This window comes from Onychostoma macrolepis, chromosome 01 (genome assembly GCF_012432095.1).
Source record: "Onychostoma macrolepis isolate SWU-2019 chromosome 01, ASM1243209v1, whole genome shotgun sequence".
Classification (NCBI taxonomy): domain Eukaryota; kingdom Metazoa; phylum Chordata; class Actinopteri; order Cypriniformes; family Cyprinidae; genus Onychostoma; species Onychostoma macrolepis.
Window position 1 is genome coordinate 8,823,018 of NC_081155.1, and position 16,707 is coordinate 8,839,724.

Below are 16,707 nucleotides of genomic sequence, written 5' to 3' on the forward strand. Positions count from 1 at the left end.
CCCCACAACTGAAAAAGGTGGTCTCGCGACTCCTTTGTGGTCAGATAGCGAATTCAAATCACTGTTAGGAGTGCAAATTAACCTAATAGTCACTGAGAAAGTTAGACAAGAACTAATCCAGACAAGACTTGGTCTGTAGATGAGTGTAAAAAGGTATTAGGACCCAGCCAACAATCTTATGTGGGGCCCAGATGGGTGGCACCTGGGCTATCTAACTGGGCCCCAGCCAGTTTTGTCTGTGGTTTCCATGAGGGCCCCACATGGGTCAGCCCAGATGAAACAATGAAATGAACACTGCTCAGCATGCATACTACAGAGTGCTAAAAATAGGACTGAAGCAGCGCTGCAGTTCATTAGATAATTAAGTGATTAATCTAGTACTGATTGAGCATTAGTGATGAACACCTGCTTGAGAAAAAAGAGACGAGCAGAAACACAACAGCTACTATTGACTTCCAGCCACAGCCTGCAAAACAACTGCAAATAAAATACATTAAATCTCTGAAGATCTCAGCAGAGGAGGATTAAACAACTCCACAAACAGCATTACTAGCATCATTATTACTAACCAGACTGACGTTATTTCTGTCAGACTTCTACAGAAGTTTTTGAGAATTACAGTTCATCACTGTAAAACCCAACAAGTTAGGGTAACAAACCGTTTGAGTAAACCGACAATGCAGCAATGCATGCTGGGAGCCATGGATGAGTTTCGTACTATGCTAGTACCCAGCATGCATTGCAGCATGATTTTTATTTTATTTTATTGGTCACCATTGTTGAGGTTCACAAGCTGATTCTTGATGTCTGTGTGAGTCCTATTGCTGCCATAGAGTAAAACTTTTTGTGGACAAACTGTTTGAAACTCCTTTGTTAACTGACTGTCACAGAAACACTTTTACTATAATCAATGCAACATTCACTTGCCGCTAGATAATGATTATATCATTATCAATAATCAATCAAAAGCACATAATCACAAATTTTTCTGGGTTGCCATGCTATAACAAACGTGCTCTACAAACACAGTAACAGCAGCCAGAAAAAACCTAAGATTAGAATTTGATGGTCAAGAGCCCAACTAAAGCAAACCCTGATCGCCACAATGGTGAGGTCAAACTAAACGTTTTCAATAAAACAACTAAACTTCTGTTAATTATCAAATATTTTTTATAGACATATGACAGAAATGAAGTCAAATTGTAATGTGTGAAGCTGGTAATGCTGTTTGTGGAGTTGTTTAATCAGATCTTCAGAGATTTAATGATGTCTTGTATTTCAGTTGAGTTCATCTAAGGCTGTGGCTGAAGACAGTTGTAGTTCGTGTTTCTCTTTCATTCAGTGATTCTGCTTGTTAACAGCAGGTGTTATCTATAAGGAGTTTAAATATTTAACTGAACTGTATTATTTTGCACAAGAGAGATCTATTAGTTTAATTTAGTTTTGTGGATCACCATTGTGGTGGAGAGTAGAGCCTGTGCTTCAGTCAATGATGAGCCACAAACACTGATGTTCTGCTGCTTTATTTAAAGACAGTAACTGTAGAGTTGCTGATACAGTGATGATCTCTTTGGTAAGTGTTTTACCACATGCATGTGTGCTGTAGCTGATGATAAACTGCAACATTTGAGTTAAAGTCATGTTTTTAGTGACTTTACTACTATAAATTGTTTGCAGTTTTATATTAAGAAATGTTCCTTCTTAGTAGAATCAAATGAAATAAGTTTACCAAATGTTTACACCATCACAACAATTTTACAGCATGCAATTGTAATTATTGATTTACAGTACTCTTGTAAATTTACAGTTTTACTGGCAACCAAAATTGCCAGTAAGTTACTGTAAATTTTACAGCATTTTTTTACAGTGTACTAACAATAGAGTTAATGTTACTCAATTTTTATAAGTAATTAGTTATGTAATTTAATGAAAAATATTAGGTAGACATTACCTAATTTCTTTTAGTTTGTCATAGCTGTAAAATTTAGGTACTCTTTACTCAATATATAGGATAGAATCTACTCAAACAAAGTGAGTGCAAATTGTTACCTCAATTTTATTGAGTAAATATAGTGGATCACTTTTTTCAGTGCAGCCTGATAACAATTATCCTGACTTACAAGCTTTCATTGAAACAGATGTAACCATCCAATCAGTAACTGATGTGCCTGTAGATTCAGTGAAGGTATGTGGCGCTAGGAGAAGATCTCAGGGAATTGAGGGAATTGAAAGTGTTCCTCCCAACTCTTCTGTTGTCCAAGTACAAACTGTTGCCAAAGCGCTAGGACCTAAAGATATAGAGAGGCTATCCCAGAGCTTACCCTCAGCACGCACAAATTTTTCTGAATTTAGAAGAGCATTGATCCGCAAAATGCTTCTCTACGACATGTCGTTAGCAGACGTCACACAGCTGATGTCACAAATTCTAACTGAATCTGAATTCAACAGTTTTGAGTCTGCTGTTACTTCTGAACTACAACATGCCAGTAAAGGCGATTTGAGAGAAGGTGTTTTGAAAATTCTAAAGAATATCATGGGACCCAAAATAGACTGGTCCAGAATCACTAACTGTGTGCAAAGGAAAGAAGAAACTGTGAGTGAATACACTGAAAGGTTTTGTCAGTCAGCTGTAACTTACAGTGGAATAGTGGATGATTCTGAAAGTGTGCTTGATGACAAAGGACCACTAGTTCGAACATGGTTTGATGGCCTTTTATCAGAGTACAAATCGGCTTTGCCGTTCTTAGATCTAACATGGTCCACTGGAAGCTTGCAAAACAGCTTGGACAGGTTAGCTACTTGGGAAAGAGACTCTGATGTTAAAGCCAGAGTAAAGATTGCAGCAGCATCCTTTAAGGTCAACACAGAGAACCGACAGAAAAGTAAATGTCCTAAGAAGGAGGGCAGTTGTCATTACTGTGGTAAACCTGGACACTGGATGAAAGAATGTAGGACAAGCAAAAAGACATTAGGAGAAAATAACAGCTTTACTCAGCTCCTACTCAGTCTACTTAGTACTCTGAAGCAGCCCCTCCCCGCTTCACCGAACTGTTGGAGCAGTTTGCTCAGGTGTTAACTGTCAGGGCTGTGAGTGTTTAATTTCCCCACTAATGTACAACAAAGCTGAAAGATTCTTTGTAAATAAAACTACAGGAAGGTTACTGTCACTTCCTTCCATTGAGAGAATGCTAGTTAAGTACACTCACAGCCTTCAAAGCTATAATACAGCACACTCCAGTCACTCACCTATCCTCTCTGGGTTATGATGTTTGTTATGACTGATGTTCCATTAGAGGATGGAGATGTCACACACTAAAGTTTGCACACCACCTACAGGGATAGGATAGGACACATGGACCAGTGAGGAGCCCAGGGAAGAACCGAATGCAACAGGCTTCGGGGGCCAACCCTGCGGTGAAGACTCCCTCATAGGCCTTCCCCATCCACTAGTCCATCCTTACCTCACTGTTTTTTAGGTGTCACGGGAAAGAAGGATCAACAATAGCAAACTTGGACTGAACAAAAGATACAACCCTAGTGTTTGCAGTCTTTTACAACACATACTGTTCTGTCGTCTTTTGGTTTCTTTCTTACTCTGTGCAGATACCACTTGATGGCTGTCCCAAGACCCATACGCGCCGACCTCCTCACCTGCGTATGAAGCCACAACCTCTAAAAGACAAAGAGACCCACTGCTGAGCCAACTGTCACGGAAGACAGAACAAATCGCAGAGAATCACATACGAGAATTTCAGTCATCCATCAACATGATCAAAACATTCTTGATCTTTCAGCAAAATTACACCAGATGACTGAAGATAATTCTTCATGGTTCGGAAACCTGTTAGTATGAAGTGTTTCATTCAACAATTGACTCACGCCCATAACGAGGAAATGACAGTTCCAACCAGAAAAGACTATTACCCGTAAGAACTTCACTAGCTGCATGTTTGTTTCTGTGTCAGCATGCAGTTCGTCCCTACAGACAATCAACACAGAACAAGTGCTATGTGCCTGTAACGATCACATGTTACAAGAATGAACTTTTAAGTGTCTAAATTTGTATTTTGTGAGAGTTATTAGAACTCTCAAAGGGGGAACTGTTGGATTACAAATTTATAAAATGTTAAATCTAGGTTCCAATGTAATAGTATACAAACTGAAGAAGTTATATATATTGGATTTAGCATTTATAGTGAAGACGGTGACATCAGATTCTGTTGAACAAAGTTTGTAGCAAGAGGTTCCTGCTAGTTCCTGTTCTCGTATTGTAAGTCAAATGAGCCAGATGACGGAGACTCTCACCTTTTGTTTGTAATGGCTCTTGGGGCCCCTGCCTCAATCTTTGGGCAGTTATGCTGATTGGATTAGGAGTGGTTAAATGGGGCAGGTTGCTATACCTGAATACTTCATTTGCATGCTTTGTTTAAGGTCGTCACCCAGGTGCTTTGTCTCCATTCCTAAGCACTGCCCCCTAAATGTATATAAACTACAATGCATCACTGCTTTAGTTAGACTTGGATGACTACAGCGACGCACAGCGAGTTCTCAATAAAGAGTAACTTCTGTATGAAAGATATCCCAAGGTCTCCTGGTCTCTGCTTCGACGAGGAAAAAAATTTCCAACATCTGACAGAAATAAAGTCAGTCTGGTTAATAATGAGTGAAGCTGGTGATTTGTTTATTTCAGTTGATTTAATCTAAGGCTGTGTCTGGAAGTCAGTTGTATGTTTGGAGAATGTTCTTATAACAGAAATCTGTTAGCTGGCTGTGCAATCAAACTGTCCATGTGATATCACTGTGATAGTGTTGAGAAACAGGAAGTAGAATGTCCCCCGGTGACTGATATTTGAACTGCCTCCTCTCAACCTGCTCAACATTTTGAATTCACAATGAGCTCATATATTAATCACACTGCGAGGATCACCGTATGAGAATGGTGTGATGTCACTGTGATCATCGCGTGATCTCACGTGTTGACTGGGTAACTTAGTCAGAATATTTCGATTTTACCCTGTAAATTGAGATTGTTACAATATTTACAGATATTACTGTTTTTGTTCATGGAAACAATGCATTGCTTATCCCAACTTAAGCTCAATCTACTGTCAAATGCTGGTGCCACCATTTGTAAAACTATTATAACAGTCGAATGATGAGGTGTTAGTGTACCTGTGTGGAGCCATAACCACTATAGTAAGTCTGTTGTCTGTTCAGCCAGTGTACTGCCTCTCCTGCTGTATCAAACTCTTTTGCCTTCACAAGTGCCAGCACAGCATAAGCCGTCGCTTCTACTGAGTGATATTCCTGTCCAGGGATAGTCCAATACCGACCTTTTTCAAACACAAAACATCCATAGAAACAGGTGTGTATATGAAGCTGGAGCACAGAGTGGAAGCAGCATAAAATGGCACAGCAAAACTTACATAATACTTTCATAATTTTCACTCTGGTTTGTTTTGTTCTTGCATGTTCCATAGGTGGAGTCAAGTCAGACATGTTCAAGTCACAAGTCTCAAGTTCCTACTATCAAATCTCAAGCTGCAGTCCTAACAAACAAGTCAAGACAGTTTGTTGAATAATGAGATTAATGTTTTAAGTAAAAAATCTGTAATGATAATGTTAATTATGAAATTTAAACCGCCGTCATTGGATCTCAAGTCAAAGTCAAGTCTTTGTTTTTCTCTTTTTTCTCCATTTAGTTAAACAAGTCACGAGTCCTTAGAGTCTGCATGAACCAGAAGTTACGAGTAGCTCCAGAGTGCACCCTGCACGATGGGGCGGGGCGACACATTAAGGTGGGGCGACACGTGTCGCTCAACCCACCTTCAATTTCATTGGTTTATAATACAGCAGAGCTTATTGGTGTAGACGTTTGCGCATGAGCATTCTTTTATATACATTTTTATGAATGATCTACACTGTTTGGCTGTAATACTGACATATTAAGTGCTAACAACAGCGATTTTAGTTAGAATCAATTAACAAATGTGTTTTTTCAAAAACCTATGACGAATTAGTTAGATTAAGTTCCTGTCAAATGCTTATTTATTTTAAAGAACAACTGCGGTGACAAATAAGACAATAATACCAAACAGTCCATCAGCGTGAACTGGGGTTTCATGTGTGGATTATGGGAATAAAAACCTTGCTGAAACAACATATATATATTTTAATTCTAATTTAATTAATAATATTGCTTGTAATCTATTGACACAATTTTATTCAGTAAATAAAGTGTATCACTCAATTTTATTGAGTAAATATAGTGGATCACTTTTTACAGTGGAATCATTTTTTACAGTGTATATTTACTCAATAAAATTGTCAACAGATTACAAGCAATATTATTAATTAAATTCAACACATAAAAATTAATTAGAATTAATCAAATTAGATGATTACAAATTAACCATTCAAAATGAGTAAAATAGCACAAGCAAATTAAGTAAAATTGAAACAAAAATATTGATTTCACTGGCCAAAAAAACCAAACAAAAAAAACACTATGCTAATGAATAGTATCCATGCCAGGCCAGTAGTTGGCGATCAAGAAACACTGCGCAAAAATGTAATACGCATGCACGACGTCACCTTTTTCACAAATTCATGTTTTTGTTGTTCACATGGAAATGATACAGGAATCGTGTTCAAAAGCTTGTGTTTCCAGGCCCCAAAAACCAAGTAGGTATAACTGCAGACTGAAGATCTCCAAAATGGGGCGTGAACTCCAAAAGTGGGCAGAACCTCCAAAATGGGGCAGGGTCTCTTCGCGCATTCGCGCAAAGACTTTCACCATTGGCTCTGGCTTCAGCCAATTGTTATTGACTTACATTTCAAAATAACACTCTATAAATTAAACATTGTTTCTAGTTTTATCTAAAATAAAATATGATATATAAATCAATATTCTCCGTGAGAGCAGAGCCCAAGCTCTTGGCCAGTGGTGTTCGGACCGGAGTTTGAACCTGTTTTATGATATGAACGGGAATCACCCACGAGCCGACCCAGCTCAGCGCATGGGAACGATTTTACTCTATCGCTTTGTTTTAAGCAACGGGGGCATCCCGGGGCTTGAAATTCACAGGGTAGGAAGGGGTAGTGAAGCTGGGTGTAACTAAAAAGGTTCCATTGTCCGGTGAGGGTTGGGGAGTTATGAACAGCCCGGCTCGGAGATCTCATATCGCATAATCAACTGCTTATCTCCTGAACTGCAACTTTCTTTTCAGAGCCAATCCTGCCATGCAGCCAATTTCACTGGTTCAGGTTAGGGTCAGGTGTAGGGTAGGTTTAGGGGTTAGCATTTTTTGTAGCATACACTCAAAAAAAGGAAATTAGCTGGTTATTACATTAAAACAAGCGTAACGTGTAATTTTAACAAAATTATTTCATGTTTCAAAGGTGAACGTGATAAAATAATGTAGGATAAGCATGAAATTCAACAAATTAACATTTGTTAAATTCAGTCATGTTGAGATAACGTGATTCAATATAGTCAGACTGATCTTGCACCGAAAATGGATTAGCGAGATCACGGGAGATCGCGCGAGATGACAAACCGCATGCTTCGGAAAATAACGAGATTATCACATGAAGAACTTGCCTGGCGTGCCTGGAGTTCATTTGGAAAAGGTAAGATAAAATCTGTTTTCATCTATCTACAAAACGATGTGTATAAAGTCATCAGTAGACTGTCCATCATTTTCAGCAATATTTGGTCATGCTTGTTTGTTATTTTTGTACTCGGGCCGTTAATGTCATGCTGGCACATTCATGCTAACATATGTGACGATAGTTGGCTCGCAGTTAAAGGATAATTCCGGTATTTAGCACTTTGAGTCTCTTTTCTGGTTTATGGATGGACTAGAGTAGTGGACACAGAAATGTTGACGATGGGTCCTGTCTCGACTTTTTGACTCGTTTAGATTCGCCTTTGACCGCTTCAGAGTGGCTGGCTACCGGCATTCACAAACATGTCCTTAAAACAACCCTTAACGTTCGTTTTCAAAACTGTGCAACTCACTGAGTGGTTAGTGGTGTTCGTTGATGATTAAAAACAAATATATCGGCGCAATGTATGATTTCAATCCGTGTTATTTGCTATAGTGGAACTATTTTTTTAGATACCTCACAACCGCGTATAAACTTCCGCTCGATATTTGAGTCTGAAGCGCAGTAATATCAACGAGCAATGAGTCCTCCAACAGAAATCAATGGGATTTTACAAAATGCCAAATAAAACACGACAGAAACTGTATTTCGCTACGCTATTTGTTTTTAATCATCAAGGAACACCACTAACCACTCAGTGAGTTGCACAGTTTTGAAAACGAATGTTAAGGGTTGTTTTAAGGACATGTTTGTGAATGCCGGTAGCCAGCCACTCTGAAGCGGTCAAAGGCGAATCTAAACGAGTCAAAAAGTCGAGACAGGACCCATCGTCAACATTTCTGTCCACTACTCTAGTTCATCCATAAACCAGAAAAGAGACTCAAAGTGCTAAATACCAGAATTATCCTTTAAATAAAAACTCACTACCACACAAATTATTTGGCCTGTTTTTTTTCATCATGTAATTCTTCTATACATGAACAAAAACAGTGTATCAAATGTCTCTTTGCGGTAAAGTAACTTATTACTGATCTTTTTGGAAATAACCGGGCCGGTTTGGGAGCCTCTCTCCTTGTCTTTCTCTCAGACAATAACACACACACCCCATACTTTTTTTTCCCCTTTAATAAGACAATATACCTTTATTAGAATGAAATAACTAACACTGAACTCATGATTACAACAGACAGGACCCTTGGTATGGCTTAGTTGAAGTATTTCACCGACTCAGCTAAACAATTTTAATGTCAATTGGTTATTTGATTACATTTGCATTATTATATTATGAATATGGATCAAGTTAGTGATAGCTGTTTTACTGTAATACTGTAAAGATTGTGTGCTATAAATATGCATGTAATGCACATCAGTAAAAAAATCTTTGTCCTTGTTCATTTTATTTTTTGTCACAGGATGTCGATGAAAGCACTCAAATGGCCATAGCGGAGACAGTATTTGGAATCTTTGTCATTCGACAAGAAGGTGCAGAGCCTGGCGATGACCCGTGGATGTTGGTATTGTCCTGGAGGGTGGAAGTGATGAGTGAGTTGGGCAATGTAGCTTTTGCTGTGGTGATGTTGCTGGGGCTTGTCTCTGCGCTAAACCTGAGCTACCCCAGGAGCTCAAGTACACTTTGAGGTTCTGCAGAAGATCATTATGGAATTGGATGGAAACAAACTATCCAACAAAGGACAAGTTCTCAAAACACTGCTTTCCCGTTAAGAAACATCGCCATAGCAAAAGCTACACCAGAAAACTTGTACCTTCTGTTTTGTTGTTTAGGTACTCCAGCACATTAAACTACAGGTGTAAGTGCAAATCTTGAAGGGGAATGTGAGTATAAAGACAGGGCCCCATTTCCCAGTATATCAGTGTTCAGTTCATCTGGGATTTTTTTGTGCTCTGTTTTTATTAAAAAATGTTCTCTCTGATGCAAGGTCCAGTCTATTGGCACTTAAGGAAAGCTGTATGCTGAATTATTTTTTTCAGTTTCTCATAAAAAATTAAAGGGATAGTTCGGCCTATTCCTTTAAGACTAACCTATGTTTAATCTTTAAGTTTAAACATTTACAAATTTCGGGAGTTAAACTTTATTGTAAGATCTCCATTTGTCTTGTTTTTACCCTTGATGCCAACCATACTGTAGACATTGTTGAAACTTGTTTAAAAAATGTCCCTACGTTTCAATGTAAAAAATTTCAATATACAGTGAGGAAAATAAGTATTTGAACACCCTGCTATTTTGCAAGTTCTCCCACTTAGAAATCATGGAGGGGTCTGAAATTGTCATCGTAGGTGCATGTCCACTGTGAGAGACATAATCTAAAAAAATAAATCCAGAAATCACAATGTATGATTTTAACTATTTATTTGTATGATACAGCTGCAAATAAGTATTTGAACACCTGAGAAAATCAATGTTAATATTTGGTACAGTAGCCTTTGTTTGCAATTACAGAGGTCAAACGTTTCCTGTAGTTTTTCACCAGGTTTGCACACACTGCAGGAGGGATTTTGGCCCACTCCTCCACACAGATCTTCTCTAGATCAGTCAGGTTTCTGGCCTGTCGCTGAGAAACACAGAGTTTGAGCTCCCTCCAAAGATTCTCTATTGGGTTTAGGTCTGGAGACTGGCTAGGCCACGCCAGAACCTTGATATGCTTCTTACAGAGCCACTCCTTGGTTATCCTGGCTGTGTGCTTGGTCATTGTCATGTTGGAAGACCCAGCCTCGACCCATCTTCAATGCTCTAACTGAGGGAAGGAGGTTGTTCCCAAAATCTCACAATACATGGCCCCGGTCATCCTCTCCTTAATACAGTGCAGTCGCCCTGTCCCATGTGCAGAAAAACACCCCCAAAGCATGATGCTACCACCCCCATGCTTCACAGTAGGGATGGTGTTCTTGGGATGGTACTCATCATTCTTCTTCCTCCAAACACGTTTAGTGGAATTATGACCAAAAGTTATATTTTGGTCTCATCTGACCACATGACTTTCTCCCATGACTCCTCTGGATCATCCAAATGGTCATTGGCAAACTTAAATCGGGCCTGGACATGTGCTGGTTTAAGCAGGGGAACCTTCCGTGCCATGCATGATTTCAAACCATGACGTCTTAGTGTATTACCAACAGTAACCTTGGAAACGGTGGTCCCAGCTCTTTTCAGGTCATTGACCAGCTCCTCCAGTGTAGTTCTGGGCTGATTTCTCACCTTTCTTAGGATCATTGAGACCCCACGAGGTGAGATCTTGCATGGAGCCCCAGTCCGAGGCGATTGACAGTCATGTTTAGCTTCTTCCATTTTCTAATGATTGCTCCAACAGTGGACCTTTTTTCACCAAGCTGCTTGGCAATTTCCCCGTAGCCCTTTCCAGCCTTGTGGAGGTGTACAATTTTGTCTCTAGTGTCTTTGGACAGCTCTTTGGTCTTGGCCATGTTAGTAGTTGGATTCTTACTGATTGTATGGGGTGGACAGGTGTCTTTATGCAGCTAACGACCTCAAACAGGTGCATCTAATTTAGGATAATAAATGGAGTGGAGGTGGACATTTTAAAGGCAGACTAACAGGTCTTTGAGGGTCAGAATTCTAGCTGATAGACAGGTGTTCAAATACTTATTTGCAGCTGTATCATACAAATAAATAGTTAAAAAATCATACATTGTGATTTCTGGATTTTTTTTTTTTAGATTATGTCTCTCACAGTGGACATGCACCTACGATGACAATTTCAGACCCCTCCATGATTTCTAAGTGGGAGAACTTGCAAAATAGCATGGTGTTCAAATACTTATTTCCCTCACTGTATATTTATGCAAAAAATGTTCTAACTTTGTTAAATATTTTTTATTAACTTCTGTGTGAGTTCACCATCACATAAAACCACAGGTGCAAGATGTAGAAAGTGCAAATGTTAAGAGTAGATTAAGTGGGATGCGAGTGAGAGGGCCCATTTCCCTGTATTCTCATAACAAACTTGAGATATATTTCCTTGTGTTATCAACAAGCAACTCAACTGTGTAAAACAATGTGCATTATAATTTTGGAAATACAGTTTGATTGCACCTTTTCTCATTTGTTGTGTGTTGTTTCCACCATTAGAGTTTGTTAAAAAGGTTTTAATTTATTCAACTCAAAAGCTATTCTTTGAAGTAATGTAATTAAATCATGGGAAGGATTTCCATGTGATTAAATGGCTTTCTTTCAGCATTAAGCACTTTTGTTAGGCTAACTTAAATAAATTAGTTGGTCCAAAACATTGCTAATTAGTTGGGCTGACACTATTAAATTAAGCTGTGCCCAACCATAGTAAATAAGTTGAATCAACCTTAATAAATTAAGTTGACCCAACGTAAGTACATTAAATTGGAATAACAGAATTGCATAATGCTGAAATAAAGCAAGTTAATCATGTGGAAATCCTTTCCATGATTTTTTTATGTTCATTCAAAGTGTAATTTTTTTGAGTGTAGTGTAGGAAATAAAATTAACACTGTGACTGACACAACCAATAAAATCTTTAGAATCAGCTGTGGGGCGGAGTTTGCGCTGAAGTTGATTGGGAGAAAAAATTGCGCATGCGTGTCATGTGCCTGTCTGTCAATGGGAGGAAGCCACGCCCTATTTTGGAGCTCCCACCCCGTTTTGGAGTTCCTGCCCCCATTTGGAGAGCTCCAGGCTGCTATTAGGTGTGTTCGACTTCATGCAGCGCCGCACAGACCTATCGGCGAGAATAGCTGCTTGCAGTCGGGGGCGGAATTGAAAGCGGATATGTCAAGTCGGACCCTTTCTGCTCCCGGTAGTGATTCTCTCGCGGTGTTTGCATACTCTTCTCACAGATGAAGTGAATAACATGCTATATTTGTCAAATGCACGGATGTTTTAGAAATGTTTTCATGAGCAACAGAAACACTTTTTATATACTGCTTAATACAGGGCCATCTGTTCAAGAATAAAGTTCAACATAAACATATACTATTTAAATACCAACAGGCCTTTATCTGTGTTTTTTTATTATTAAATGTGACTCATTATAACATTGTGACTATACAGTAAAAAAAGTTTTTACTGTTCTAAAAACAGATTTGTGGGCAGTATTTTTTTTTTTTATTATTATACAAAAATTATACAAAGGTTTGTACAAGCATATACAACTCACAACAAGTACAAAAACAAATAAACATTCATGAGAATATGTAAAGTGAAACAATTCATGCCAGGGGTAAAATTACAACAATTTAAAGTAACAAAAAGCTTTATAGGTCTTTCTTGCTTTTTTGTTCTTAATTTTATCTAATGTAGTACCATTTGTTTAATCTCTTTTTATAAAATGTTCAAAGTTTGGCTTAGCTTCCATTTTTTCACACGATTGTGATATTTTCCGAGTAAAATCATATTTGTGAGCTGTATTGGAATTGAAGATGTTAGAAACACACGTCATTGCTGTCATGTGGTGAATTTGGCCAATGGTGAAACAGTTGTGTCGTCATCAGCGCTCCCGCAGTCGCTCTGGAGAAACTGCGCTGGCTGAGTGAGCCGGCTGCTCTCGAAATGCACTGCTTCAAGTCAGCCGCCGATCGGCTTTCATGGCACGGCATGAAGTCGAACAAACCTATTGTCATTTGACCTGAATCTCCGAGCTCTTTTAGAGCTTAATCTCTGAATTAGATTTACTTTGATTGCAGCAGTCCTGTAATTCTACAGTTTAAGATCTGAAATTTTCAGTATAATCCAAAGGGTTTCTTAAAAATTGTTCTGATCAAAAAAAAAAATTGTTCTTTTAGGCACACTCTGACATCAAGAATCAGAGTATGAATCTCAACAACGGTGGTAACCAGCATATTCAGATAAACAGATCAACTGTGAACATCACAAAACAAACTACTAAAAATATGCAATGCATGATGGGAGCCATTGATGAGTTTTGATTGGTGGCACCCAGAATGCACTGCAACATTTGATGGTCACCTGTCACGAATCTGGTCTGTGAACTTCCATTCACTCACCACCAGAGGTCATTCACTCACCACAGTATTCATTGCACTGATCACATTACTGTTGCACTTCACCATCTACCACATTTCCCATCATCCATCGCACAGATCACACAGCTGTCACAGATTGCAGACCACCATGACCAGACAGCAATACTGTGGTGAGTGAGTGACCTCTGGTGCTGAGTGAATGGAAGTTCACAGACCAGATTCGTGACATCACCATTGTTGAGGTTCTCATGCTGATACTTCATGTCTGTGTGACCTGGAAACACAAGCTTTTGAACACAATGCTTGTATAATTTCCATACGAACCACAAAAACATGAATTTGGGAAAAAGGTGATTTTTTTCATAAATAGTTTTACATAACTTATCTGAATTGTTTAAAATGTGAAGAATCCACATAAACTTGTTTTTCCTTAACCGGTCAAAATTTACAGCAGGGCGCACAAGTTTGGTTAGTTTTTGGCCAGACAGAAACTGCACACAGTTTGAATGTAAATATAAGTCTCTGTAAATCCACTCTGAGAGAGCAGGTGGCGCTTTATATGGAAAAGCTGAATACAGCTGTTTCCCGTAAACTCCTTGGACAAAGCAGTTTTTTGATTAAAGGGATAGTTCACCCAAAAATGAAAATTTGATGATTATCTGCTTACCCCTTTGCTTGCACGAACTCATCCGGGAGTGTTGACTTTTCACATATTCCCAACTTCTGAGCCTGCTTGCTTGAAGTTATGGTTGCTTGCTCTTCGGCTGGATATCAACACACCCATAAACTTACTAAAATTGTGGTGCGACAGATCGCTTCCGGCGTTTGCGTAAACTACGCCAGAGCACATACAGACGTCATGCACCGGATGCCGTACACGTGCTCAGGGCAGTTGGACATAGTGGTTTATTAGAGGTAAAAAATTATAAAAATTGTTTCTCGCACAAACCAATCGTTTCGTGTCTTAGGACATCAATGTATCATTATGAGCCGCAGGGTTTAATTTGGATTTGTCTGTGCATGTTTTGTTTTACTCTCAAAGATTGTGTGCCCATTGACTGACAGACTGCAACAGTTTGAGTTAAAAATCTTCGTTTGTGTTCTACTGAAGAAACAAAGTCACCTACATCTTGGATGCCCTGGGGGTAAGCTGATAAACAATAAATTTTCTTTTTTGGCTGAACTATCCCTTTAAGAACACTTCCTTTAGGTATTACATGGAGCAAAGATGAAAACAAAATGCGTTTCTGAAGACAGTAAGAACCTTCAGAGGTACATTCATATATTAATTTGTATAATTCCCTCAGCACTCTTTTAAAACCTACCAGCTTTTCCGCCGTGTTTTCACTCAAAAAGTTTATGGCGTTATTTTAATGACAAATCGTCGCCTTGGAATTATAAGGTTCTATCTGCATTCTGAGTGGTTTTGAGATATTGAGCTTCAAAGTTTTTGCATTCCATATAGAAAAGTCTCTTTCCTACATGAAAATGACAGAGACCCTAAATGTTTTCTAAATGTACAATATCAAAATCCTCTCAAATTTTTGGAACAGGTCAAATGCAGATAGAACCAATTCTAAAAAGTAATTTTCCGCTTGGAATTATAAGGTTCTATCTTGCAAAACATTAATTGAAGCAACAATTTTCAAGAAATACAAATATATATATATATATATATATATATATATATATATATATATATTATAATTTGGGTAACACTTTATTTTGATGGTCCCTTTTGAACATTCTGTTAACACTAAGTAATGTTGCAACTACATGTCAACAAACTCTCATAAGAGTATTAGTAGACTGTCTGCTTCATATCTACTAACGTAATGTTTTCGTAATGGGCACTCATATTTCATTATGTACAGTAATTCTTCTGCAGTAAAGCCATTCAAATCATGTCATCATTATGTTTTAAACAGTGCCACTTTGTGGAATAAAGGTGAACTGCACTTATTGATTATGTAGACATGTAGTTATTGTTGTTTAATGATTAATCTTTCCCGCTGTTACAGAGCAGTCCAGCAACATGACAAAGAACGCTGATCCTAATTGGTCCGCTTGCGTGCATTTGGAGTGTTGATTGGCTGATTCACAGATAGAACCATAGATATAATATACATAGACGCCTCATAGACTGACGCTGCCTATTGGAGCTGACGTATCAGCGCGGCCGCCATTTTGGATGGGTCCCCAATGTACCCCCCCTGCATCTATTTCTACTGAGGAAGGTGTATCCCCGACTACAATAATCATAACTCCCCGAATTTTTACCGGATTTTCACACGGTTTGGTTTGTTACAAACGGCAGAGATTTAGTTATGATACAGGATGCTATCACAAATCGAAAAATACGTGCTTTCATGCTAAAAGACTTTGTATTATGCTCTTTAACAAAGACATATGGTAGGCTATGGCATATTGATGAATGTATAAATTAATTAATTTTATATTTTAATAAGGAAACAAGTTTGATTGTTCATTTGAATTTATTTCTCTCTCTCACACACACACACACACACACACACACTCACACGACCCTTCTGTAACACATATACATACAAGCTCCCATATATACTGTACCAGCTCAGTAAATTTTTTTAAAAGGCCTGGAAAAGTAAGCGTTATAATTCCAGGTTATTCCAGCACTATTACACTACCCTGTCAGGCTTGCAACTGGGGCTGGGGAAATGATGGTTCTCAATTCCGAATTGGGTTTCTGCAATGAGCTCCCCGAGTAAGAACACATCCTCTGAACCAATCTCCGCCCGAACGAAACGGTTGACGAAGGACACACTGACAACTTGTTCTTTTGAGTTTTGTCGAATCACACGCTCTGCTGCTCTGACCACCTTCACTGATGAATCAGGTAATCCCACGCGATCTGGTATCAATACTGCGCCAGTTATTGCAACCATAAACTGCACAAAATACGGGCATAGTTGCTCGCTCTCCGTTGACTCCGGTGCTAGCGTAGAGTGAGGAGACCCAACCAATATGGTGGCGACGCTGGATTACATTCTAGCACGTCATGAGGCGTCTACGTATATTATGTCTATGGATAGAACCTTATAGAACCAAGTTAGAGTTCGACTTTGTAGATAG

At 38.7% G+C, this 16,707-nt stretch overlaps 1 protein-coding gene across 1 annotated transcript in view; it reads right to left on the reverse strand.

The window, feature by feature from the left end:
- LOC131526119 (complement C3-like) overlaps window positions 1–16,707 on the reverse strand; it is a 204,714-nt gene that overhangs the window by 50,100 nt on the left and 137,907 nt on the right. Inside the window, exon 29 of the mRNA XM_058754266.1 lies at window positions 5,173–5,333. Within this exon, the coding sequence (XP_058610249.1) occupies window positions 5,173–5,333 (161 nt within the window). The remainder of the gene's footprint in view (window positions 1–5,172; window positions 5,334–16,707) is intronic.